The sequence below is a fragment of the Acanthochromis polyacanthus genome, chromosome 5, assembly GCF_021347895.1.
Source record: "Acanthochromis polyacanthus isolate Apoly-LR-REF ecotype Palm Island chromosome 5, KAUST_Apoly_ChrSc, whole genome shotgun sequence".
Lineage (NCBI taxonomy): Eukaryota > Metazoa > Chordata > Actinopteri > Pomacentridae > Acanthochromis > Acanthochromis polyacanthus.
The window spans coordinates 31,352,310-31,377,448 of NC_067117.1; the positions used below are offsets into that span (position 1 = coordinate 31,352,310).

At 39.5% G+C, this 25,139-nt stretch overlaps 1 protein-coding gene across 12 annotated transcripts in view; it reads left to right on the forward strand.

Moving 5' to 3' along the window:
• grip2b (glutamate receptor interacting protein 2b) overlaps window positions 1–25,139 on the forward strand; it is a 390,622-nt gene that overhangs the window by 231,961 nt on the left and 133,522 nt on the right. For 2 of the 12 annotated variants that reach the window (XM_051948474.1, XM_051948475.1), the window contains exon 1: window positions 14,146–14,282. The exons of the other annotated variants lie outside the window; for them this stretch is intronic. In XM_051948474.1, the coding sequence (XP_051804434.1) occupies window positions 14,237–14,282 (46 nt within the window). In that variant the 5' untranslated portion in view covers window positions 14,146–14,236. Of the gene's footprint in view, window positions 1–14,145; window positions 14,283–25,139 lie in introns of those variants that run through there. 12 annotated transcript variants of the gene reach the window in all.

The following is a 25,139-nucleotide window of genomic DNA, read 5'->3' on the forward strand; positions in this document are numbered from 1 at the left end:
ATAATAAAAAAAAATATATCCTTCATATTTAATTTACATCTTGAAAAGTTGTGTACATCACAGATAAATCAGAAACAAATACAACCCCGCCACAACCATTAGCCCACATAAGCATTTCAACATATACATCAAATGACCGTACTAGATTGTTGTACTCGAGTAATGTTATCTACACTTGATTTGCTTCACCTTCACTTCACTCATGTCCACTCAGCTTCTTCTGCATCGATTTCACTTTGACATATAGCAGATCGGATAAAAAAACACGGGGAAACAAAGAGCAGACAGTAACAAAGGACAGCAGATAAACAGCAGCAGAGACTCTTACACTGAGCTGGAATTAAATAGCTAAGTGCTCATAAATAGGTAAAAAAAAACATGAACTAAATACTTGTTTTTTTAATTGTTTTGGGGTAGTTATTTGAGCACCAGATGCACTCCATCTGTACTATATATATATATATATATATATATATATATATATATATATGTGTGTCAAAGTAGAGACTGCGATTTGGTAGAGTTGGAGTTTCTACTGGTAGAGACTGTGATTGCAATCTCTACCAGTAGGAACTCCAATCCTACCAGTAGAGATTTATCAGGGCTAAGGTTAGACTTTTAAGGTTAGGGTCAGGGGTCAGGGCAGGGGTCAGATTTAAAGGTCAGGGTTAGTTAAGGTTAGGGTCAGGGGTCAGGGCAGGGGTCAGATTTAAAGGTCAGGGTTAGTTAAGGTTAGGGTCAGGGGTCAGAGCAGGGGTCAGATTTAAAGTTCCATCTCTACTGGTAGGATTGGAGTTTCTACTGGTAGAGATTACAATCGCAAACTCTACTGGTAGAGACTCCAATTCTACCAAATCGCAGTCTCTATCCTGACATATATATATATATATATATATATATATATATATGTATGTATGTATGTATGCGGACAGGGTCAGCAGTTTCAAAGGGAGAGTCTCACGTGGACGAACATCCACATACACCTGGACCAGCATCAAAAACATTAAACAGAAGGAGTGAGACTGGATTGTCATTTGCTGCTATATTACCCTTATTCATTTTCAAATGTCATATATATAACCTTTAAAAACCTTTCTTTTTTATGCATTTTGTGAGCCGTTTATAATAGTATCTTTGCCATCCCATTCAAATGCTCCAGTAGCTCTGTAATAAGAAAGCATATGGACTTTATATGGAGTTTTCAGGGGATGTTGTGAAAGTGTTGGGGAACCTTTAGTGTGTCTGTTGGTGTCTGTGAGAGTTTCAGTATTCAACTACGAATGTACACAGTCACTGGGAATTGCATTGAGTTTATATGCATTAAACTGCAATGGAATATTTCCATCTTATTTATTGTTTGTTATTACTACCGGTCTTTGTTGGGTGTTGTTTTTCTTAATTATTGATAGTGTTAGTATTAGTTTCAATAATATCATAGCAGGAGTTTTTTGGAAAATAGCTCTGTCCCTGCAGGATATTTCTGGAATGTCACTTTATTCCATCAGGGACTGACTGCTGTATCCTGAGGGAGACTTTGACAAACACCGTTCTGAGTTGCACCTGTGTTTGCTAACAAGAGGCTGCCCAATTAGATTATAACTCTAGCCCCACTTGTCGAATTAGATTACACCAGGGGTCCTTGATTGTCTAATAAAATTAACCCCCTGACTGACTGAGTGGCTGTGCAGGAGGTTGTTTGTAGCTGGGACCTGTCGGCAGTGCTTAGTCCTGTTTACCCTTTCTTTCTTTGTGTGTGTGTGCATGATGAACATTTAGCTCCTGTCGGCTGTCGCAGTCTCCAGCAGAGGCTGCCGTTTGATTTAATCAGCCTGACACACCAGGTGGGACGGAGTTAATCACCCTGACCTGACCCGGAGGGGGAAAAGAAGTCCCACCAATACATTCGATTTGAGTTTATCATGCCACACGAAGCAGGGTGACAAGAACACAGAGATATCAGAGAGAGAGATGGTATGAGGGCCCTGAGAAAAAGCATCAGATGGCACTGTGTAGAAATATTAGAGACGGGGAAACTCCAGAGGATGCTCTAATGGGTCGACTGTCTCCACATCAGCTCCTGAGTCACATCATGACTCATTCGGTGTCCCTGTGTGGCTCAATGCACCAACGGCAAGAGCTCAGCATTTGTTCAGTATCAAAAGGTGAAAGGAGGCAGCGTCCAAAAACGAAGAGCGTTCATGCATCCCTATACAAATCTATGAAATAATAGGGATAAGTGTAAATGTCACTGCAGTCTCATTGTCAGATTTGTACAAATCAGCGTTGCTGCACACAGACTAAAGGTTAGGGATGAGAGGCACCACAGTTTGGTCACCTCATTTATGATTTTAGTTCATGGTGACACTAGAGAAAGACAGTAAAAATCAGCCTCACAGAGAATTATTTTCAATTCTACAACTCTGCTGAGTTTTTTAACTCCATTCGGTTCGTTGTTTTGACTTCACAGTTGTTTATTCCAGTATTTTTTGTATCAAACTGCCTTAAAAAGTTTTGATAAACCTGTGAAGGAAAAATGACTCTTTCCCCTTACTAAGGTATTTCTTTGCAGCTGTTAGCTGATGTCATGACAAATGATCTTCCGACAGGCAGCAGACACTGTAGGAGGAAGATATGCCAGAACTCTCTGCTCTGGTCAAGGTCAGATATGTATATTCTGATGTGACTAAGCAGACGAGTTGTCTCCATATTGGTCAGTAATCTAAATCTGACCTTCTCCCAACTACAATATGTACCCAAAGATCAGAGAGAATCCTCAGAACTGATGCTGGCATTACTTGTATGAACTGCTGCTCTGTTGGTGTCACTTCTCCTGATTTCAGCAAACCTAAAGTCATCTCATTCTCCAGTGTGTCTCTCTGTATCTGCCTCCTCGTTCTCTCTCGACCTCGCTGAACTTCCACAACAAAACCAAACATAGGCTGTTGGATCAGCACCAAAATGCAAAAACAGACACCTTTAGATGATCTGATTGAGAAAGTATTTTTCAGTTAAGAGCCAGACCTGTTTTTCTCCACAAAAGCATTCTGTCTAGTTAGTTTGACCTCATCAAGCCATGCTGAAAAGCCAATGTTAGCCATGTATGATTGTACATACGCTAGTTAGATTATGGTGGATATGAATTGAATGTGTTCAGTCACTTTATTCATAATAACACAAGAAAGTCTTTCTTTGTACCCGATGCAAATGTTAGCATTTACATATGACTTACTCACATTGCTCTGGTGTGAAAAAAACCTTGAGGAAAGACAACCGTGTTTGACTACATGAAATAAACATGAGCGGCGCTTGTTTTATCTCATCTTGCAACTGTTGTGTCAGCCATATTACACTGAGCCTGAGCCACGTCTCAACTGACGGGTCAGCTGCAGGACAGACAGGAAAAAGTAGTAAAAAATAGAAAGATGGGTTTGAAAACAGCTTTTAATCTTTAATCCTGACAATGATAATGATTCTCATGATAAAAAGAGAGTGCTGTAAATTAATATCAATGTATGCTGATGATGTATTCTGCAAGAAGATGACAGAATACAATGAGAATGATGTGGACATGGATGTACTGACAGAGTAACAGTTTAGCTGCCCGTTAAAGTCTGCTGCCGGTTTGAATGCTGCAGATCAAAGCTGATTACAAAACAGAAGGCGTGAGTGTGGATGAAAGTAATAAATACTGAAGAGAAAATGAAAATGCTGAGCTTGTTTAAGTGACTTTGCCATATGCTGCTGTTCACTGGAGATAAATGTGGTGATATGATCAATACGGGTTTGTGGCTATCAGCCTTTTTTTTGACTTGATAATCAGAAACTCAAAGGCCAAAAAAAAAACTCAACGTTTTTCGTTTACTCCTACTTTTAGTAGTTTGCCTTTGCACGTCTCCAGAAGCAGACTGATAAACTGGACTCAGTATTGTCTGTGTCTGATGACCCCCAAAATGAGCAGAAAATATAAAAAGTTACAAAGATTTGGTTTATCAGACTTCAGTGCTCCGCTCCTGATCTCAGCCTGAGGCCAGATGCTCGAGGCAACATGAGTCACTACCAGCATGATCACCCAAATCCTCATCTAAGCTGAGGAATGTGTGGAATGAAAAAGTTATACAGTATTTCTAGTCAGCTGGATTGATTTTGGTCTCTGTGATATACCGCTTCACAACTGTGATATCTGGATGTTTGCTGGAAGAGAGACCTGGAGGAAGCTGAGATTGAAAAATGGAAAATGACAGCCTCCACAGAAGGAATGATCTGAGTGTTTCCTGGTTCTTTTTTTTAAACTTTCGTACGTGTTTCTCTCACCAACCTTACTGTGAAAAGTTTTATTTTTTTGCAGCAGCTTGTCTGCAGGACTTTTCTGTAAGAACAAGGAGATGAAATGAGACCAGAGGGTTGTACTAGTTGTACAAGCTCGACATAGTCTAGCTTTCTTTAGCTTAGCAGGCTTTAAAAAAAAAACACTTAAGCTTCAGTGAAAGAAAATGTGAGTCACCACAGTTGTTATCTCTTTGTCTGATGTGTATTCTAGGTAATGCTTCATGAATGTTCACATAAAAGTGGGCATTTGATGCATTATTTTTACACTTGTTCTGCGCAAAGTGGATAGAAGCTAGCTGCTTACTTCAGTTAACATGTGCAGGTTGTTATAAAAAGAGCTATGAGGAATATAAACAAATTATGGTCAAAAAATGCTGTTATTGCACTTGATGCAAGGAATAAACACTGTTAGAAAATTGTTATATCAATTTCAAGTTTAGCCACTCTGTGCAGCCACTTTTTGCTCCACCAAGGAATGCTGCAGAGTTATGTGACAATCAGCGTTGGTTTGTCTGTCTCTTAGCAACATTACTCAAAAACGGAATAATGGATTTGGATGACATTTTCAGGGAAAGTCAGAAATAACACAAGGACCAGTTGATCAGATTTTGGCAGTGATGTGGCTTATAGTCTGGATCCACGGATTTGTTAAAGATTTCTGTATCATTGCCGGTGTCACTGTAACTATGACAACAAGTGAACACTATGTCAGCTGCCTGCTGATGATCACATGATTACGATCCTACGACAAATCCACCGCTGCAGATTCATCAGTACTTATCTGTTAGAAATCATACAAGAAACAATTGATTAAATTGTGGGGGTGTTTCCGAGTCCCATCAATTCCCGCCGCCCGCTACATATTTAGGTCATGCGCTTCATTATCCATACATAACATACACATGCATAACACACGCCTGTGCTCAGTGCAAGTTGATTTTGTTTGTGGGTAGATCTATATCAATAACTAGCAAACAAATACTGTATTCCTGCAAGAAAAATGCTGCATTTCTGACAATGTCATAAGGGGCAATGACCAGCCTTGGCAGAAGGACTGCTGCACATCAGAGCAGTTGCATAATAGACCAATCGCTTTTCTAATTTGTGTTCTATAATCTGAACACGTACAATGGACTTAAAATTAAAATTACCAGAATTCAATCCCAGATTTCAACTTAGCATCTTCTGGAGCAGATTAGCTGTGTCGCATCAGTTACCATGGTGATCTAGTACGATAAAAGAGAAACAACTTCATCAGAAAGTAACAAGTCAGAATATTGAACAAAACCCCACACTTAATACCTCGCTAACCCATTGTTCTCACCTCCAGGTTAAAGTTTCTGCATTTTTGTGTCTGTTACCAAAAACTGCCACATACTGATGGATGACAACCCTGTGAGGTTTGGAGCTGCAGTTCCATTGAAACCCTGAGAAAGTTCCTTATTCAAATAGCTTGAGAAGATCCGCTAACATTTCTCTCTTTCTCTGTAATGTTGAGGCTCTCCGAAAGATTGGCCTACTAAAAGTGTGAGTCCTGCTTTTCACAAAAATGCCTATTGTACCACAGCGCATCAAACAAACTACAGTTTGTTTAAGCAGATATTCCCTGTTGTCATGTATCATGTACCATGAGCACACCAAGGTGAGAATACCTCAATCATTCACAGAAACCAGATGTCAGCGTCTCAGTGCGAGGAAAAAGAACAACTGAAAGAAACATCGAGCTACCAATTTTTAGCGTGCAGTTTGAGGTCATGCTCTCCTCGCAGATGAGGGATGAAAAGACCGCAGCAGGAGTCAGAGCCAGACTTCCACATCCTTTCTCTCACAGGACTGCTCACTTCAGATGCTTCACTGTTGACATAGGAAAAGATGAAAAGACCCTTTTTCCCTTTAGATGGTGAAAACTTTTTTTTGACGCTCCTCTCTGCGACTGTGCCTCTGTGACCAGTTTGGTAAAAAATAATCTGTTGAAATTCACTGGCACTGAAAGAGAAAGGAGACTTGAGAAAATTAGCAAGTGGAAATGAAACTATGCTGGGGACACACTGATGACTAAAAGAATAGATTGCATCATGCAGGATGAATCAGTGATGAATTACTTTATTCTCACTTTTTTTTTTTTGTCGGTCAGGTCAGGAAACGCTCACACTACAGCAGAAGGACGAAAACATGAACATGTGTTGTCGTGTCCGACAGTCTAATGCAACCAAATGCAATATCCCTGCAACAAACACTAACTTTGAAGCTTGTAATGCCACTGTTAAGACTGAGTCTGAGATGTTTGGACTCAACCGTGTGGTGAAAGATTAGCAGCTACTGGCTTTGGATTAAATCATGATGTAAAATGAAAAACAAATAATTTGATCTTTACAATGGAATACAAATCACTTGTATTTTCATTTATTTTTTTGAAGTCATATCTGTGTCAAAGTCATTGAATAGAGGCCAATGGGTCAATAGGGAAAGATGAAAATAAGATCAAGATCATTCACACCAGGTGCCACAAACCATCTTTAAAGACACACAGGAGTAATAATCTTCCACTTGAACATAACTGATCCACACATAGGCTGTGTTAGCTCATGTGCTAGCTTAGATCACTGAACAAGATCAGATCCATTTATTGTTCCTGTTCAAAAGTTCACTAATGGCTGTAAATAATTAGAGATCAAATAAAAATCTTACATTCTGTGAGAAGAAACGCCACAAACTGGACTCACTTTAGTAACATGGTGTTGGGTAACGGTGAAACTCCAGATTTTTGAATGCTTTAAGTGTCAGGGTTTCTCAAGAAGGGACCCAAGAGTAGACATAAAAACCACAGGCAGGTTGTGGCAAATAAAAGAACAAACTTTAATAAAGAAACTTATTGGAGTGATACAAGTGAACAAACGAAAGGCGGCGTGTGATCCAGGGAGAAAAACATTCATAAATAAAGGACGGAATCCAAACATCCACCGAAATCAATGCAAAGAATGTAAACCAAAGGAGCACGGCGATGATTCAGAAAGGTGAAAACGTTATTAACAAACAGGAAGTCGAACAGGAGACAGAATTGGACATCAAAACCAAATGCACAAACCAGACGGAGGGATCTGTAGGACGAGATACAGGTTAAAATAATGAAGGGAAAGCAAAAGAGGAGGGAAAAAGGACAAAATGAGGAAGTAAAAGAGGTAGACACACACAAGGACAGGGATCTGTTTTAATCAAACCGGAAACAAAACTACAATGAATCAATGACATTGACTAGAATAATCATTTGACCCGAAATTGAGAAATCAAAAGACGGAAACAGAGAAATGGAGGAAGTCAAAGAGTTTGAGACACACAAGATCAATGAACTTTACAAAATAAAATAGGAAGCAAAACTACAATAATCATTCACACCAATTAGAGAAATCAGATGACACTGATTAGAGCAATCAAAAGAGGAGGGAAACGGACAAATGGAGGAAGTGAAACACTTTGAGAGACTCAAGGACAGTGATATTTACAAAATAAAACGGGAAACAAAACCACAGTAAATCAAACAAACTATTGTTAGCTATCAGATGACACTGATTAGAGTGATCAAAAGAGGAGGGAAACTGACAAAAGAAGGACGTGAAACAGCTGGAGATGCACAAGGATAGGCCTCTTTTCAAAATAAAACAGGAAATCCACACAACAATAAATCAAACACACTGATCTGAGCAATTAGGTGCCACTAATTAGAGCAATCAAAAGAGGAGGGATACAAAGAAAGGGAGGAAGTAAAATAGCTGGAGATGCACAAAGGTAGGGCTCTTTTCAAAGTAAAAGAGGAAACAAAACTACACTAATGAAACATACCAATTTGAGTAATCAGTTGACACTGATTAGAGCAGCCAAAAGAGGAGGGAAACTGATAAAGGGATGAAGTGAAACAGTGAGATGCACACAAGGACAGGGATATTTTCAAAATAAAACAGGAAACAAAACTACAGTAAATCAAAGACACTGACTAGAGCAATGAAATAAGCAGGGAAACAGACGAAGGGAGGAAGTAAGATAGCTCTAGTTAGACAAGGTCATAGAACCTTTCAAAATAAAACAGGACCAAAACTACAACAAATCAAAACAATAACATGAAAGATCATTTTAACCTGATGTGAAGAACTTTCAGCTCCCCATTTATAAAAAAAAAAAAAAAAAAAAAATTGAACTTAACAAAAACTCTGTCAGTGTGTGCTTACAACATTTTCCATACCATCTTTTGCTGTAACTCTTCCCCTGAAGGTTGAGTTTCTCTTTTATCTGGAAAATAAGAAACTTTTCTTGGTTGCTTCCTACGTTTGTTCCCTGCAGTTTTTCAAGTCGTTGCTTCCTACTCTATCTCAGTCACTTCAGTGCAAATAGTAGAGCAAGTCAATCATCGCTGGTTGATGTAAAACCCATTGCTGCTCAGGCACCAGTAGGGAATGTCACCACAGGAACCAGATTTAAAACTCTACTCTATACTGTGAGATGCGTAGAGATTTTCCTGGAGCTGGAGGCTTCGGATGTAACAGACATTCATTTATATGTAAAAGTCTGCACTTAGAATCGAAACTTCTCTCAGGAAAAAAATGGAGAACTTGCTGTCAAGAGGAGAATTGTATTGCTGCATGTTCTGCCCCTCAGCCTTTACACGCATACTTTCATCTGCACTATTTCTTTACTTTTTTTTAAGTGGTTTGAAGTTGAAATTTCCCATTTTGCACAATTTCCCATTGCTTCACACGACTTGAACACCTTTTAGTGGGGTGCAAGCATTGTTTTAGTAAATCAGAGACAGTTATCACAGCAGATGTGACAGCTTCTGTGCTTCGTTTTCTCATTTTTATGCTTTCATTAAAATAATTTATTCCCTGAAGCGCCTTGTTCAGTATGTGGAACATTTAAAATATCTATTGTTAGCATTTCGAAGCCAAGGACACATGTTCCTGTAACACATTTTATTTATATATATATATATATATATATATATATATATATATATATATGTGTGTGTGTGTGTGCGGTGTGTGTTACAGGTGCACAATGGTGAATATCTCATCAACATCCTGCAGCACCTTGTGTTTCCCTTACTGCAGCTTTTTCACAGTTGACACGCGAAGACTTGAAAAGGTTTCCTTTCAGAGATAGATTCTTGAATTCTCCGTGACAGTTTGCAGCCGAACTATGCAGCACCTCCGCATGTAGGCAGACAGCAGCCGGGTGACTGTAGTTTTATTTAAACCTTTGTTTTTACCCAGGTGACAGAAAACACTTGCTTGTTTTACGCAGTGTCCTGCTTTATAGTGTCACATGCCTGGAAGCTGCCTGCTGGGACCGTGGCCTTCAGCTGCTGTAGCATGGCGGATGAAAAAGTTCACTGTTTCTACCATTTGGTTGCCAGTGTGTAAGAGTGGCATATACAGTTCAGAGGACATTAATGAGGACCCTTAGGCAGGTCCTTAGTGCTGCCTGCCTGCCTACCTTGTGTTGTACCTACTCTCAGATGTATGTCGCTTTGGATAAAAGCGTCTGCTAAGTGATATTGGAAATTGTAAAAAAGGGCTGACGTTGGTTTGCACACGGTTAGAGAATTGGTTCTGAATGAATTATGACCTCCAGATAAATTGTGTCCTTGATGAAGAGATGCTAACCCTTACATACTGTTCATGTTTTATGCCTTCACCTTATGGTCCAAATCAATTACAGATCAATTTAGAATGCCTAAATAGCCCGTGTCACATCAATAAATGTATGATTAGTCCTTAATAAATCTTTCACAGAGCAGGGAGAGTGTATTTTTTAAGTTTTGTAACACTATATTTTGGAGAAAAACATCTATTATTAGACAGTAACATGTCCTGTTTTCCATAAAAAACATAAAAGCCATAATGATTTCAATATATTTTTAGTGAATTTGAAAATGGCATGAACATTTTGGAACTGTGGAATTCATGATATAACCATATTTAATCATTGCAAACATTAAAAATTGTCCTCACTGCTACCTCATAAGAAATCATCATCACTTAGGCTGTAATCGCTGGTGGATCTAACATCCATCTTGATAGTTACGGGTCAAAACTGAACTGAAACGGCGTCAGTGTACACAAATTTGTATAATATTTCCAATTAAATTAATTTTCATGTTTTTCGGGTCATATTAGGGAAAATCATCAGATTTCAGGCTCAGTGGATGACATTTTGGGGTATTTTTACTGCTGTCAAATGTCAAACTGGTTTTCCATAAAAACATAAAAGCCATCATGATTTAAATGTATTTTATTGAATTTGAAAATGGCATGAACATTTTGGAACTGTTGGAATTCATGATACCTCATTTTGGGGTATTTTTACTGCTTTTAAATGTCAAACCGAGTCAAATATGACCTGAACAGTCTGTAAGGATTAAAGGATAAAACATGCTTAGACATCTAAATGATTCAACAGATTTGTTTAGCTAAGGGCTAACTAGCATGCTTGTTTGTTTTATAAATGTTTGAACGCAGATGTTTAATATTCTAAGCAACGGTCTCTCAAAATGCGTGAGGCTGCAGACTCATTGAAGTCTCCCAAAGTTCACATCAGGGCTGCTAAGCGCTTGCTGATCGTGCAGAGGCATCATTCTAAGCCCTTGTGGACTCAGCAGGAGTTTTTGAGTCTGTACATCAGAGTTTAGCCTCTGTGTGTTAACCATGACTGGCAACCTCTCCTGCTGCTCAGTTCATATATTTGCATGCAAAGGTTTCAGTCCTGTGTGATAGGAAGTAGCTTTAAACAGACGACACAAGTAATGAGAAATTCTCACTGTGAGAAAACAGTACAAAGTTGATAGTCGCTGTCCATGGTGCTGAAATGTGGTTTTACCCTAATAAGTTCTTTTGGTTTGATCGATGTGGTTATTTTCTTCAATTTCTCATTTCAAACTTGTGCAAGCAGCCAACGTGTGCTGGGTGACTCATTTCAAACTTCAGGGGTTCCTTTCTGGGATTTACTCCCACAAATGACAGTCCTAGTATTAACCTGCTGTAGCTGTGCTTAAATGTTTCAGAAAGGTGCAACTTTGTTTGTTTTTGTTTTTTTTTTGTTTTTGTTTTTTGTTTTTTGCACAGAGTACAAAAAAATGGAGTAGAGTAATCGGGTAATACTGATGAGAGCAACCAAAAGAGGAGGGAAACTGACAAAGGGAGGAAGTGAAACGGCTCGAGGCACACAAGGACAGGGCTTTTTTCAAAATAAAACAGGAAACAAAACTACAACAAAACCACTCAGAGAGCGCAGAACTCTGCCAAGGCTGTCCATTCTCCCATATGGCATTGTCAGATCTGTAGCATTTTTTTGTTGAAATGCAAATTTTATTTATTAGTTACTGATCATCAGAAATCACGGCAACATAAAACGTGGGCATTTAATATAGATGTACCCACAAACAAAAAGACCTTGTGTTGAGCACAGGTGTGTGTTATGCATGTGTACTTTATGTACGGATACTGAATCGCATGACCTAAATATGTAGTGGATGGCAGGAATTGATGGGACTCAGAAACACCCCCACAATTTAATCAATTGTTCCTTGTATCACTTCTGACAGATAAGTCCTGATAAGTCCGCAGTGGTGCATTTGTAGTAGGATCACAATCATGTGATCATCAGCAGGCAGCTGACATAGCCTTCACTTGTTGTCATAGTTACAGTGACGTTGTGCCGCTATGTCGCAATGATACAGAAATCTTCAAAAAAAAAATCTGTGGATCCAGACTATAAGCAACATCACTGCCAAAATCTAATCAATTGGTCCTTGTGTCATTTCTGACCTTCCCTGAAAATTTCATCCAAATCCGTTTGTCCGTTTTTGAGTGATGTTGCTAACAAACAAACAGACAAACCAATGCCAATCGTCACATAACACCACCATGTTCCTTGGTGGAGTAACAAATCAAAGGCACTGATTAGAGCAATCAGGTGCCACTGATGAGAGTAACCAAAAAAGGATGGAAACAGAGAAAGGGCGAATGTGAACCAGATAGAGGCAAGCAAGGACAGGGATCTTTTCACTTATCCCGACTTGAAAGGAATCTGAGGTCTGAGTGCAACAGAGACCAAGGATTCATTTGTGATCAGCAGCATGGAGCCTGAACCGCTGAGCCACCACTGCTCCTAAGAGAAATTTGGTCCTGAGATTGTACACAATGCATGTCCACATATTTGCAATGCTCTAGAGGTGTCTTCATAACCACGGAGCTTGCAATGAGTTATAGAAGGCAGTGCTGTGTAAAGTAATGCACATCACCTCTACAAGCTCCCAAGCACAATTTCCGATATTCTAAAGCTCAGCAAAACTGAAAATAAAGTCTTGTTGACATCTCTGTATGGTGTTTTGTATATGCTGGAAGCTGTATCGCGTAATAAGATGTTGCGTCTGAAACCCATACAGCTGAATGACCTGCCATTGTGCAGCGCAGAGCAGTTTTACAATATTCGAGCACAGTTGGTGCGCTTGAGCTGCATGGAGTGGCAGCAGGGTGGATGGAAAAGAGACTGGGACTTCACAGATCTGCACATTTTAAACGAAGCAACAGTGTGGAGACCATTTTAAAGCAGGAGTGGATTATTTTGTGGAAATAAACTCTCGTAAATATGCAACTTTGCCGCATAGAGATGAGATTTTGGGGGTTTAATCAATGGCCAGAGAGGGACTACTACAGAGCAGTATACGAGTATTGGGGGAGTGATGTGTTTTTCATTACAGTGGCTCTACTGCTGCTGCACTCCAAGACGTGAAAATGAAACACTTGAGTATGAGGTTAAATTGCTGACTCTCAGATTACAGGACGTTAAAGGGGCGTTCGCATCCATAATGGCTTAACAATGTAGGCCTGTTTTGTTTTTGTTTTTTTTAGCCCTGAGGGTATGCATTAAAAGGGTTTCTACATAGTTCATGTGATGTGGAGGCAGGCACCTTCAGATTAAAGGTGCCAGTCAGCAGTTCGATCTCATAGTCCAATGCAAATGTGTCCAGTGAAAATGTCCGAGTTCACCTAAAAAGCCTCCGCAGAGTGAAGTATCTCAGTGCATTATTCTAGTTTTTGGCTGCAAATGCAGGAAAAAATTGGGAGTAAAATCTCACGCGTAGGATGCCGAGGTAGGATCCAGTTCCCATTCCCATTCTGAGCAGGAATCTTGGGTTTAAAATAGGGCGGATACATGGAACAGGGTTCTTGGTTTCTTCAAGCCACACCTTACAATCGCCAACTGACCAGACCAAGGAAGAAGTCATGATCTGGTGTTTCAGTGTTGGACGCTTTCATCTTTTGGCAACACTTTTGATGCCCTCACACACATACATAAACCTGCTGCACATACAAGCCCACTAGACACAGATACTCTGAAGGAAAAAAACTAGGGCATCAAAAGTCCCGAAGGCTTTGAGCTACATTTTTATTTTTTTTATTTTTTGCATAATCAAGAGAGAAACTGAGAGAGGGGGGAAAAGAAGAGGAGAGGGAAAATGCTGTAATTAAATTAGTGCATAAAGAAAACGAGGAGGAGAACATGTGAAAACACGGATCAAGCTCTGTCAGAACAGAACCAGACTGGAAGCAACAGACTTGATTAAAGTCGATTATAGGAGACGAGGGCTATTTTCCCTCAAAAAAAAAAAAAAAAAAAATTCCTGCGCAAAAATAAATGAATAAACAAATAAACGCAGCCTGCAGTTCAGCTGGTGTCAATCGGGAGGAGGTCCCTTTGGGAGAGAAAACGGAGATAGAGGAGGAGGGGGGGGGGGGGGGGGGGGGGAGGAGAGAGAGATCGGTGCGTGCAGACAGAAGTTCTGCCTCCTTCTTCTTCCTCCTCCGCTCTTCCATGAGGAGAGAATTACGCAGCCACTCTGGAGCCCGTGTGGGGGAAAATGCTTTTTCTTCAGGCGATATTGAAGAGAAGGCTGCTGCAAAAAGGTAAAGAAAACATAAATACAAACATTATTTTTCTTTATGTAACCCTTTCTCTTCGTTATTTGAATTATTTGTTCACTTTTTTCATGCTGCAACTTGACGCTCCCGGTGCGCTTCGGGCGACTTTCTCCCCCCTTTTTTGCGCGTCTGTTGCCATCGATCACGGTTTTGATTGAGCGGAATATATTCCCACATCGGGCGCGGATTTCTCACCTCAGCGGGATGTTGTATCAGTCATCATTGACGGGAAACTTGAATGCATTCGTTTATTATTCATTCGTTTATGTTTCTTTTCATGTGTTTATCTGGGAGCTCGATGTTTTCACCTTGTTGGTTACCTGATTACCTCTAAAAACAGATTTAATTTCCCACCTCCACCTCTTCTGCCTCCAGTTTTACGTGTTTAGCATACAGATAAACTCCTACCACTTTACATAACACTCTCATATATCAGGATTAAGTGTCTGCGTGGAATTAAATATTAATTAATGCAGGTTTGCTGAGTTAAATGTTCTCTTTAATGATATTACAGTGCGCGTTTCTCAGGTTTATGGCTCACCTTTGGGATTAATGGTGAGTCTACAGGGTTATTAAAGCACTAATTGAATTGTTTTTTTTTCTTGCTTTATTGTCTATCAGTGATATGTGAGAACTTCAAGTGTTCAGTAGTAGAGTTTAGAGTGAAATGTTTGATCTTTTTATTCAGATGTGCTTCTTGTTTCTATCATTAATAGCCAGTAATAGTGGCATTATGGTATTAATTGAGTAGATTTTGTGCTTATAGGATACACTTCTATAATTATTTAATGATGTGTCCCATGTGGTGTGTGTTACAGGGTAATAAAATAAGTCAGTGTTGAGTTTCAGGTAGTTTTTCTCTAAAATATCTATAATCCCCATACGTGTTACTTAAACTGGAGGTAAATGTTTGCTTATCAGTGGCTCTAAAAGATGATTTGTGGTGCTTCTTTTGCATTTTCTATCATATTCCTTGCACATATTCCCCCTCGCAGTGTTTTTTTATGATGTTATGACTTCTATACTGTCGCCACTGTGTCTGTTTGTGGGAGAGAGATGAGCAGTTTTCTCTTCCCCCCTTTCCTGCTGATTTATTTATGAATTTGGAGATCTATTGCTTTGAAGTGAAGCCTGGAGACCCAGTGGGAAGGGAGGCAAACGGGGACAAAACGCCGCCTATCGGCCTGTCAGGGCGAACTGCATCCCGCCCTGAGATTATCAGAAACAACAGCGTGAACACCCAGCGGAGGTGCAGGGGAAATGTCGCCTTTATTGCCGAGAAGTGTACGAGACAACTCACTGTCACGTATCCTGCGTCTGTCTGGTGTTAATGCTGTGGAGATCTCTCTGTGGAAGTCGCATCAAAAAGCTTCTTCCTAACTAGAAACCAGAGCGTTCGGGGTAACTTCTGACAACCAAAGAGAGCAACTTCACTGCAGAGCTTCAACCAGTCTGCAGGAAAAAACTTCCAGTGGCTGCATCTGCAACTTTATCTCCACAGTGACACCACAGATAAGAGTTCAGACATTCATCCTACACACACACACTACCAGTCAAAAGTTTGGACACACCTTCTCATTTAATGCTTTTTCTTTGTTTTCATGACTATTTACATTGTAGATTCTCTCTGAAGGCATCAAAATATGAATGAACACATATGGAATTATGTAGTAAACAAAAATAAGTGAAAACATGGTTTCTATTTTAGATTATTCAGAGCAGCCACCCTTTGCTTTTATTACTGCTTTGCACACTCTTGGCATTCTCTGGATGAGCTTCATGAGGTAGAACCTGAAATGGTTTTCACTTCACAGTTATGGTTAATTAGTGGAATTTCTCACCTTCTTAATGGGGTTGAGACCATCAGTTGTGTTGTACAGAAGTCAGGTTGGTGCACAGTTGACAGCACTATTTGAACTGCTAGAATCCATATTATGGCAAGAATCAATCAGCTAATTAAATAGAAACGACAGTCCATCATTACTTGATGATCAGTGACCCCAAACACACCTCCAGGCTGTGTAAGGGCTATTTGACCAAGAAGGAGAGTGATGGAGTGCTGCATCAGATGACCTGGCCTCTACAGTCCCTTGATCTAAACCAATCCAATGGTTACAGATGAAATGGACGACAGAGTGAAGGCAAAAGGGCCAACAAGTGCTCAACATTCTCTGGAAACTCCTTCAGTACTGTTGGAAAACCTTTTCAGGTGACTACCTCATGAAGCTCAAATCATCTACAATTTAAATAGTCATGGCTCAGTGGGTAGAGTGGCCGTCTTGTAACTGGAAGGTTGCCAGTTTGATCCTCGGCCCGCCGAGCTCATGTCGAGGTGTCCCTGAGCAAGACACCTAATCCCTAGTTGCTCCTGGTGGGTCGTGGTTAGCGCCTTGCATGGCAGCTCCCACCATCAGTGTGTGAATGTGTGTGTGAATGGGTGAATGTGATGTATCATGTAAAGTGCTTTGGATAAAAGCGCTATATAAATACAACCATTTACCATGAAAATAAAGAAAAACCATTAAATGAGAAGGTGTGTCCAAACTTTTGACTGGTAGTGTATGGGATGCTCAATTTATGACCTTTAGGAGGAGCTGTCTTGCAGAGGAGGACATATTTCAACACTAAAAGACAGTGAAAAGGTCAAAGTTCAAAGCCACACAGCCACGAAGAATTTGAATTTATCTCTTAAACCCGACAGCAGTTTTGCGGTGGCCTTTCTATGATTTACTCAGACCGACTGTTCTAACACTTTCAATTAGCTGTTAGCTTAATGAGCTTCTCTGAAGTAACATAATGAGCCGATAATCATTTTTGGACAAAGATACCATGAAATGTCATTTGTTCAGTTGCCTCATTAGTCTGTAAACAAGGGGGAATTATCAAAGTTTCTCCAAATTAAACCTTTCCACTTTTCTGAAATATGCTAATACAATATCATTTCTTCTGCTGAAGGTGTTGTCATTGGTTTTAAATCAGCATTAGATGTTTCCACGAGCTTGCTTCAGGGCTGTTATGATAATGACATTTTAGGTGGTGATTATTTGTCATGCGAGTAATTGCATAATTAACAGTTTCATTGTCTTTTTCAGTTCATTTCATGCCTATAGTAGTTTTAGATCAGTGGTTTTGGAACCTTGAACTACAAAGTTGTGGCTGTAAACGCAATAAATTGTTATAAGTTTTATGTCTCCTTTTTCAAATGGCTTACAACAAAACGGTGAGCCAAAGATGACAGAAATGCTTTTCTGTGTTTGACTTTGCAACTAAATCCATGATGTAATGTCAAACAGTGCTCTTACATGTGTAATCAGATATTAGAAGTTAACAGCTTGTTGCATTAAAACATCGCAACAAAAAGAGACGCAAACAATAAAAAACAAATGGAAACAGAGACTAAAATTTGACATTTCTGTCAGTTTCATTGAGCTGTTTTGATCACCATTTCACTGTAATGTCAGTAAATATTCTAATTTCTGACAGGCCTAACTAACACTGCGCATGTTCCGGTTTAATATCTTCTATATGTTTGCTTTGTAATTAAAATAAAACAGACACAGAAAAAAAAAAGTCATAAAAATGAAAAAGTGCCCCCATGTTCTAAAGGCCTGAACACATCTTAACTAAGCACTGTAGTATCTCAAGACAAAGCAATATCACCGCATGTCGCTGCACCTGTTTGTGGTTAAACAATAATTAAAAAACACTCAACCATCTGCTGCTTTGGGGATATTTAAATAAACATATGTTCTTTAATGTCGTAGATGAAAAAAACCCTGTAGTTTTATCAGCGTGGAGCTGTTCTTCTTACTAGCAGGTCAGAAGTCAGGATCAGGATATCAGGTGTTCAAGACGAGGATCATCAACCCGTTTTCTTCTTTGGGTCGCCACAATGCTCCGAGTCACAGATCATCCTTTGTTTGATCTCGTAAAAAATAAACACCAAAGCCCTCTAGTTGTTCTGCAAACGCCGGCATCGGTCCACAGTGTCGCTCTGCTTTGTAGTGCTGCAGGGCTACAGGTTGACTATGATTTTTTTTTTCTTTCTTTTTTTTTATCCACCCAGTCAAAGTCTCTCTGACGATTAATTATTCCAAGACCTGCAGGTTTGCCTGTGAAGTCACATCAAACCTATTACACGCCGAACCTCCGGGGATAACTAACTGACGGTGGCTTTGAAAAACGCCGTCTCTTCTCTCCAGACGGCTGATGGTTATTCTGCAGATTAGCTGCCCATCCACCGGGAACCTTCATGCTACGGCAGCCGTCCTGCTTCCTCTCACAGAGTATCTGCCAGCTCCAGGGGGAAATATCTTACACTTTTAAAGACTTTCTTACCGCTTACTTAGCCGAAAAATGTTTAAAGAAGTGGCATTTTTAAGGCATTCGTGAAAGAAAGGTGATGACCAGTTGCTCTTTTATCTAATAAATCAAAATGTGAAAACCAAACCTGTTAAACAGTTTTCTAATTATAGACATAAATCACTAATTAGATTAGTTAAAAACTGTTTTATTCTCACATTTTAAGCTTATTTTTTTCTGTTGTTGACCACAGTAGAAGAAAGTGGCTTGTAATCTTTTTTATATATCTTTATATATATATATAAACATTTCCCCATTTACATTCACATGATATTCACATATGATCGTGTTTATAGTAGAAAATGTGATCTTTTTAATTAGATTTGCATCTCATTTTTCTGATAATGATCTCAATTAAGCCAGTTTTGCACTTAAATTTGAGAAAAAATACATGACGCTGTGCCCCATGTGGTGTCAGTTATTGGGTGATTAAATTGTTCAGTGGTGAGTTTAAAGTGCCCTTAAATGGTTTTTCTGTAATATCCTTACAAACTTCAGATGTGTTGTGGAAATCAGAGTTAAATCTCTCCTTGAAAGTGGTCCTATAGGATGTTTAGTGGCGCTTCTTTTGCGCATTCTGCAGATTAGCTGCCCGTCCTCCGGGAGCCTTCGTGCTACGCCAGCCGTCCTGCTTCCTCTCACAGGGTATCTGCCAGTTCCAGGGGGAAATATCTCACACTTTTAAAGACTTTTTTTTACCACTTACTTACCCGAAAAATGCATAAAACAGTTGCGTTTTTAAGCAATCCATGAAAGAAAGGTGATGACTAGTTGCTCTTTATCTAAGAAATCACAATCTGCAGATCAAACCTGTTGTACCGTTTTCTAATTTTAGATATAAATCACTAATTAGATTAGTTAAAAACTGTTTTATTCACATATTTTCAGCTTATTTTTTTTCAGTTTTTGACCATAGCAGAAGAAAGTTGAATTTTTGTGCTATTTCCCACAAATGATGTTCACATATAGTACAGTTAATAGTGAAAAATGTGATCCTTTTGATCAAATTTGCATCTTATTTTGGTGATTATGGTATTGATTAAGCTGAATTTGCACTTAAATGATAAAATGTTACACTTCTGATACTTACACACGTGGACAAAATTGTTGGTACCCCTCAGTTAAAGAAGGAAAAACCCACAATTCTCACTGAAATCACTTGAAACTCACAAAAGTAACAATAAATAAAAATTTATTGAAAATTAAATAATCAAAAACAGCCATTACTTTTGAATTGTTGATTAACATAATTATTTAAAAAAAACAAACTAATGAAACAGGCCTGGACAAAAATGATGGTACCTCTATAAAAGATTGAAAACTATTTGACCAGAGTGACATGATTAACTCAGGTGTGTCATTTAATTGACATCACAGGTGTTTCCAAACTCATAATCAGTCAGTCTGCCTATTTAAAGGGAGACAAGTAGTCACCCTGCTGTTTGGTGAAAAGGTGTGTACCACACTGAACATGGACAACAGAAAGCGAAGGAGAGAATTGTCCCAGGACATCCGAAAAAAAATGATAGACAAACATCTTAAAGGTAAAGGCTATAAGACCATCTCTAAACAGCTTGAAGTTCCTGTGACAACAGTGGCTCATATTATTCAGAAGTTCAAGACCCACGGGACAGTAGCCAACCTCCCTGGACGTGGCCGCAAGAGGAAAATTGATGACAAATTGAAGAGACGGATCGTTGGAATTGTATCCAAAGAGCCCAGAGCAACCTCCAAAGAAATTAAAGGTGAACTCCAAGGCCAAGGTACATCAGTGTCAGATCGCACCATTCGTCGTTGTTTGAGCCAAAGTGGACTTCATGGGAGACGACCAAGGAGGACACCACTGCTGAAAAAAACTCATAAAAAAGCCAGACTGGAATTTGCAAAAATGCATGTTGACAAGCCACAAAGCTTCTGGGAGAATGTCCTTTGGACAGATGAGACCAAACTGGAGCTTTTTGGTAAGGCACATCAACTCTATGTTCATAGACTCAAAAAGCAAGCATACGAAGAAAAGAACACTGTCCCTACGGTGAAACATGGAGGAGGCTCAGTAATGTTTTGGGGCTGCTTTGCTGCATCTGGTACAGGGTGTCTTGAAAGTGTGCAAGGTACGATGAAATCTGAAGACTATCAAGGCATTCTGGAGAGAAATGTGCTTCCTAGTGTCAGAAAGCTTGGTCTCAGTCGCAGGTCATGGGTCTTCCAACAGGACAACCATCCAAAACACACAGCCAAAAACACCCAAGAATGGCTGAGAGAAAAGCGTTGGACTATTCTAAAGTGGCCTTCTATGAGCCCAGATCTGAATCCCATTGAACATATGTGGAAGGAGCTGAAACATGCCATTTGGAGAAGACACCCATCAAACCTGAGACAACTGGAGCTGTTTGCTCATGAGGAGTGGGCCAAAATACCTGTTGACAGCTGCAGAACGCTCATTGACAAATACAGAAATCGTTTAATTGCAGTGATTGCCTCAAAAGGTTGTGCAACAAAATATTAAGTTATGGGTACCATCATTTTTGTCCAGCCCTATTTCATTAGTTTGTTTTTTTAAATAATTATGTTAATCAACAATTCAAAAGTGATGGCTGATTTTGATTATTTAATTTTCAATAAATTTTTATTTATTGTTACTTTTGTGAGTTTCAAGTGATTTCAGTGAAAATTGTGGGTTTTTCCTTCTTTAACTGAGGGGTACCAACAATTTTGTCCACGTGTGTATATACATGACAATGTGTCCTGTGCGGTATCAATTTTAGGGTGATAAAATTGGTCAGGAGTGAGTTTAAAGTGCCCCTAAGCGGTATTTCTGTAATATCCCTACAAACTTCATATGTGTTGTGGAAATCAGAGTTAAATCTTTCCTTGAAAGTGGCCCTATAGGATGTTTAGTGGTGCTTCTTTAGCATTTTCTGTAATATTTCTTGCACGTGTTCTTTCTTGCAATGCTTTCTCATGCTCCTATGGTTAATGTTAAAACATTTCTCATTTGCATTCACACATGTAGAACAAAGGAAGCAGCAAGTGCAGATTAGCAATGCTTAGTTCGACCTATGAACAAAGCAGAAAATAATACCTGAAATGAATAATTTGTTCAAATTTGCATTTTTTTTTTTTGCTCTAGATATCTCCAGGATTATCTACGTCCTAAATTTTGGTAAACTTGTGTTGTCTGCAAAATGAGGCCAGACTGAGATGGTTCGGACATGTCCAGAGGAGAGAGAGTGAATATATTGGTAGAAGGATGCTGAGTTTCCCACGGCCAGGCAGGAGGCCTAGAGGAAGACCAAAGAGGAGGTTTATGGATGTGGTTAAAGAGGACATGAAGGTAGTTGGTGTGAGAGAAGAGGATGCAGAAGACAGGGTTAGATGGAGGCAATTGATTCGCTGTGGTGACCCCTGAAGGGAAAAGCTGAAAGGAAAAGAAGAAGAAGTGTTGTCTGCAAAATTTCAACCTGAGTTGTCAAATTTGTGTTGCACAGATGAATATTGTGGTGATTTTCCATGTAAAGGTTCAAGTTAAGGCTTCCCCCAGGAAAGTGGTTCCCTCCTTGCTGTTATTTTCTGTTTTTCTCTGAAGATATATTTTAAGTACATTAATTTCTTTGGAGCTTTGAAAAAATTTCCCAATCTGCCAAAAACAGAAGGAGGAGGCGGAGGAGGAGGAAACGGTGCAGACTTGAAGTAGGCGCTTGACTTTTGGCAGCGATATGAAACACCTTGGCGTTATGAAACCTTTAAGTCTGTTGGGGAAGCCCCGGTGAAGCACTTTGTCAAGCTAAAGTCGGTGTGACATTTAAGAGATTAAGTTTCTCATTCATTAGTGATGATATGAAGCATTTTGCACTGCTTTAATTTTACAGTTTGCCTTTGAAAGTGTGTAAATCACAGACTTCTAACTTGGAGTACAGGAAATAAATGACTGTTAAATGGCAGTGATTGGACGGTGTGGTTGAGATGTGGACTTGAGGCGAGCCGTTTAAATTATTTAGAAGCAGAAATGGGCTGATTGACGACCGAGTCGAGGCTCCAACCTTCTGGTTCTAAATGGAAGTTGAGCTTGAGATGACTAATGTGACTCAAATTATGCAGCACTCTTTTTTTTCTTCCTTTTTTGTATATAAATCCTGGTGAAGAGTTTGAAAGTTCTCCCATCCCATCTTTCAACGACTCTCCATTACAACTTCTTCTCACCATTTTCTTTCTCCTTCCCTAAAAATAATGGCTTTCCCAATTATTTTGTACTCTTCCACCACATAGCCTATTTCTGCCTGTCATTTTCAACAGTATCATTTGTTTTCCCAGCTTCTCAAAAGATGTCGACCAAGGATCAACAGATATGAGTTATGAGGTTGATACTGATGCCAATTATTAGTGATCGAGAAAGACCAATATTTGGAACCAATATGCTAAGCATGTGAGCAGAGAACCAGTCATCCATAACGAGACTTCCTTAACAATAAAGATGACTATAACTGAGTATGTAAAATGGAAATAGGAGTGACTAAATTAGGATGTTTTTCTGTGTTCGACTGAGAACGATGAATTTCTCTCCTGCAATGCTTCTCTATTTTCTTAATATTTCACAGTTCCATCACTTTATTTCCCCACTGAGGTCCAGACTTTAAAGCATTCTTAACTATTGTTTTCCAGACTCTGCTTCAGGTTAATCTGTAGCTGCCTTCTTACTTAGCTGCTAGCTAGCCATTAGCGTAGCCTTCGCCACTTTGAGAGAAGCTAATTTACTGGTTTGTGGCTTGTGTTAGTTGCTCAGGTTTTGCAGCTTGAGAGACATTTCTAAAACCACAGAGTGATGACAGACAGAAGAGGCTGCATCAGACCAGAAACAACACATTTATTTAGCAAAAATCAGCCAAAAAAATTACCGATAATCTTAAAAAGGCAAATATTAGCCATGATAATCAGCCAGGCCGATAATGGGTCCATCGCTAACGTACTAATGGCTGTTATAAAGTGATTTTATGTTGCTTACCGTCCACCTCAGGTCTAAATAAAATGATAAAAATGATCTTCTAAATTATAGTTACATCTTTTTCTATTTATTTATTGAAGGATTCCTCATGTTCAAATCATACCTTCTCCAAACATACAGTCTCGCCCTTGAAGATTTTTGCCGAAATCTGTTGCTCGATCCCCCTCTCTTCTCATTGTTTTCTCATTTCGTCGCTCATCTGCAGTTTTTTTCTCTCCCTTCTTTCTCTATCCTCGCTCCCTTCTTCCTGTCTCTCCCCTTTCCTTCCCTCCTCTCCCTCCGTCGCTCCTCTCAGCAATGCAGATGTGCTTTCTTTGATTTTGTCACCAGAGATTAATTAGTACTTTATTAGGAGTCCTATTTATACCTCCAGCAGAGAGAGAAAAGCAAGAAAGGGAGAGAGAGAGATGAGGAGGGAAAGTGTGAAAAGCTGAGGCAGACACCGCGTCGAGGAGAAAGACGAATGCGGTGAGATAGCAGAAAAAGATGGGAGAAGGGAAAGAAGTGGGCCAAAAGTGAAACAGAGTGGGAGGAAAGAGAGAAGATGAGAAAACATCCAGTATAAAGAGAGGCAGGCGGAAAATAAGACAAGTGCAGAAATGGAAAAAGTCAACAGAGACCACAAAAGGCAGAAAAAAGAAAAGGCAGAGATGGTGTAACAGCAGATGGGGAAGAGACATAAAGATACAGAGGGATGAAAGGGCAACAGGAAGATAGAAGAAGAGGGGGGGATGGAAAATGGCAAGAACAACAAGTTCTCCAAACCATATAAAAATAGGTCATTAGTCACACTTAGGATTTAGGGTGTAAATCCAATCTCCGCTGTCTAAAATGCGTCATTTCTTACAGTAGATGAACGCAGCTAAACGTAATGAGGAGAACAAACGAGTTGCACGGCCAAGAGGGGTGGTTGTCAGCTAAACGTAAACACCAGAACAACCAACCAAGCATCGATTTTCTTCTGAGGTCTTGGCAGGAGCAAAGAAAGGTGGCGGGTGTGGAAGGAAAAGTCAGACCGGAGGATGCGGGTGAAAGAACGAGGGAGAAAATGAATGAAAGGGAAAAAAGACGAGTGAGAATTTATGATGTGAGGAAGATAGAGTTGTGAGACGGCAAGAGGCAAGCGGGAGAGACAGAAGTAGCAGCTTGAAGAGATGCTGTGATGAAGAAAAAATAGGTTTGAAGGAGAAGATTGAGAGTGGATAAACATTGTTATGGAGAGGACTGTGAAGTTAAGATGGACAATGAGGTGATAATGGTGAGAAAATGGGAGTGACATGATGTAAAATAACAAAACACACGAACAAAAACTGGTAAATGTGCACTTTCCTGACCTCTAAAACTAGTTTGAAATGTAAATTGACTTTAAGCATTGAGACAAAGCTGACAAAAGATCCTTGTGCTAAAACTCGTTCTTAAATAGTCATGTAGACCACCCAGGAGACACAAGGACTTTACCTTGTATGACATTTATGAACGTG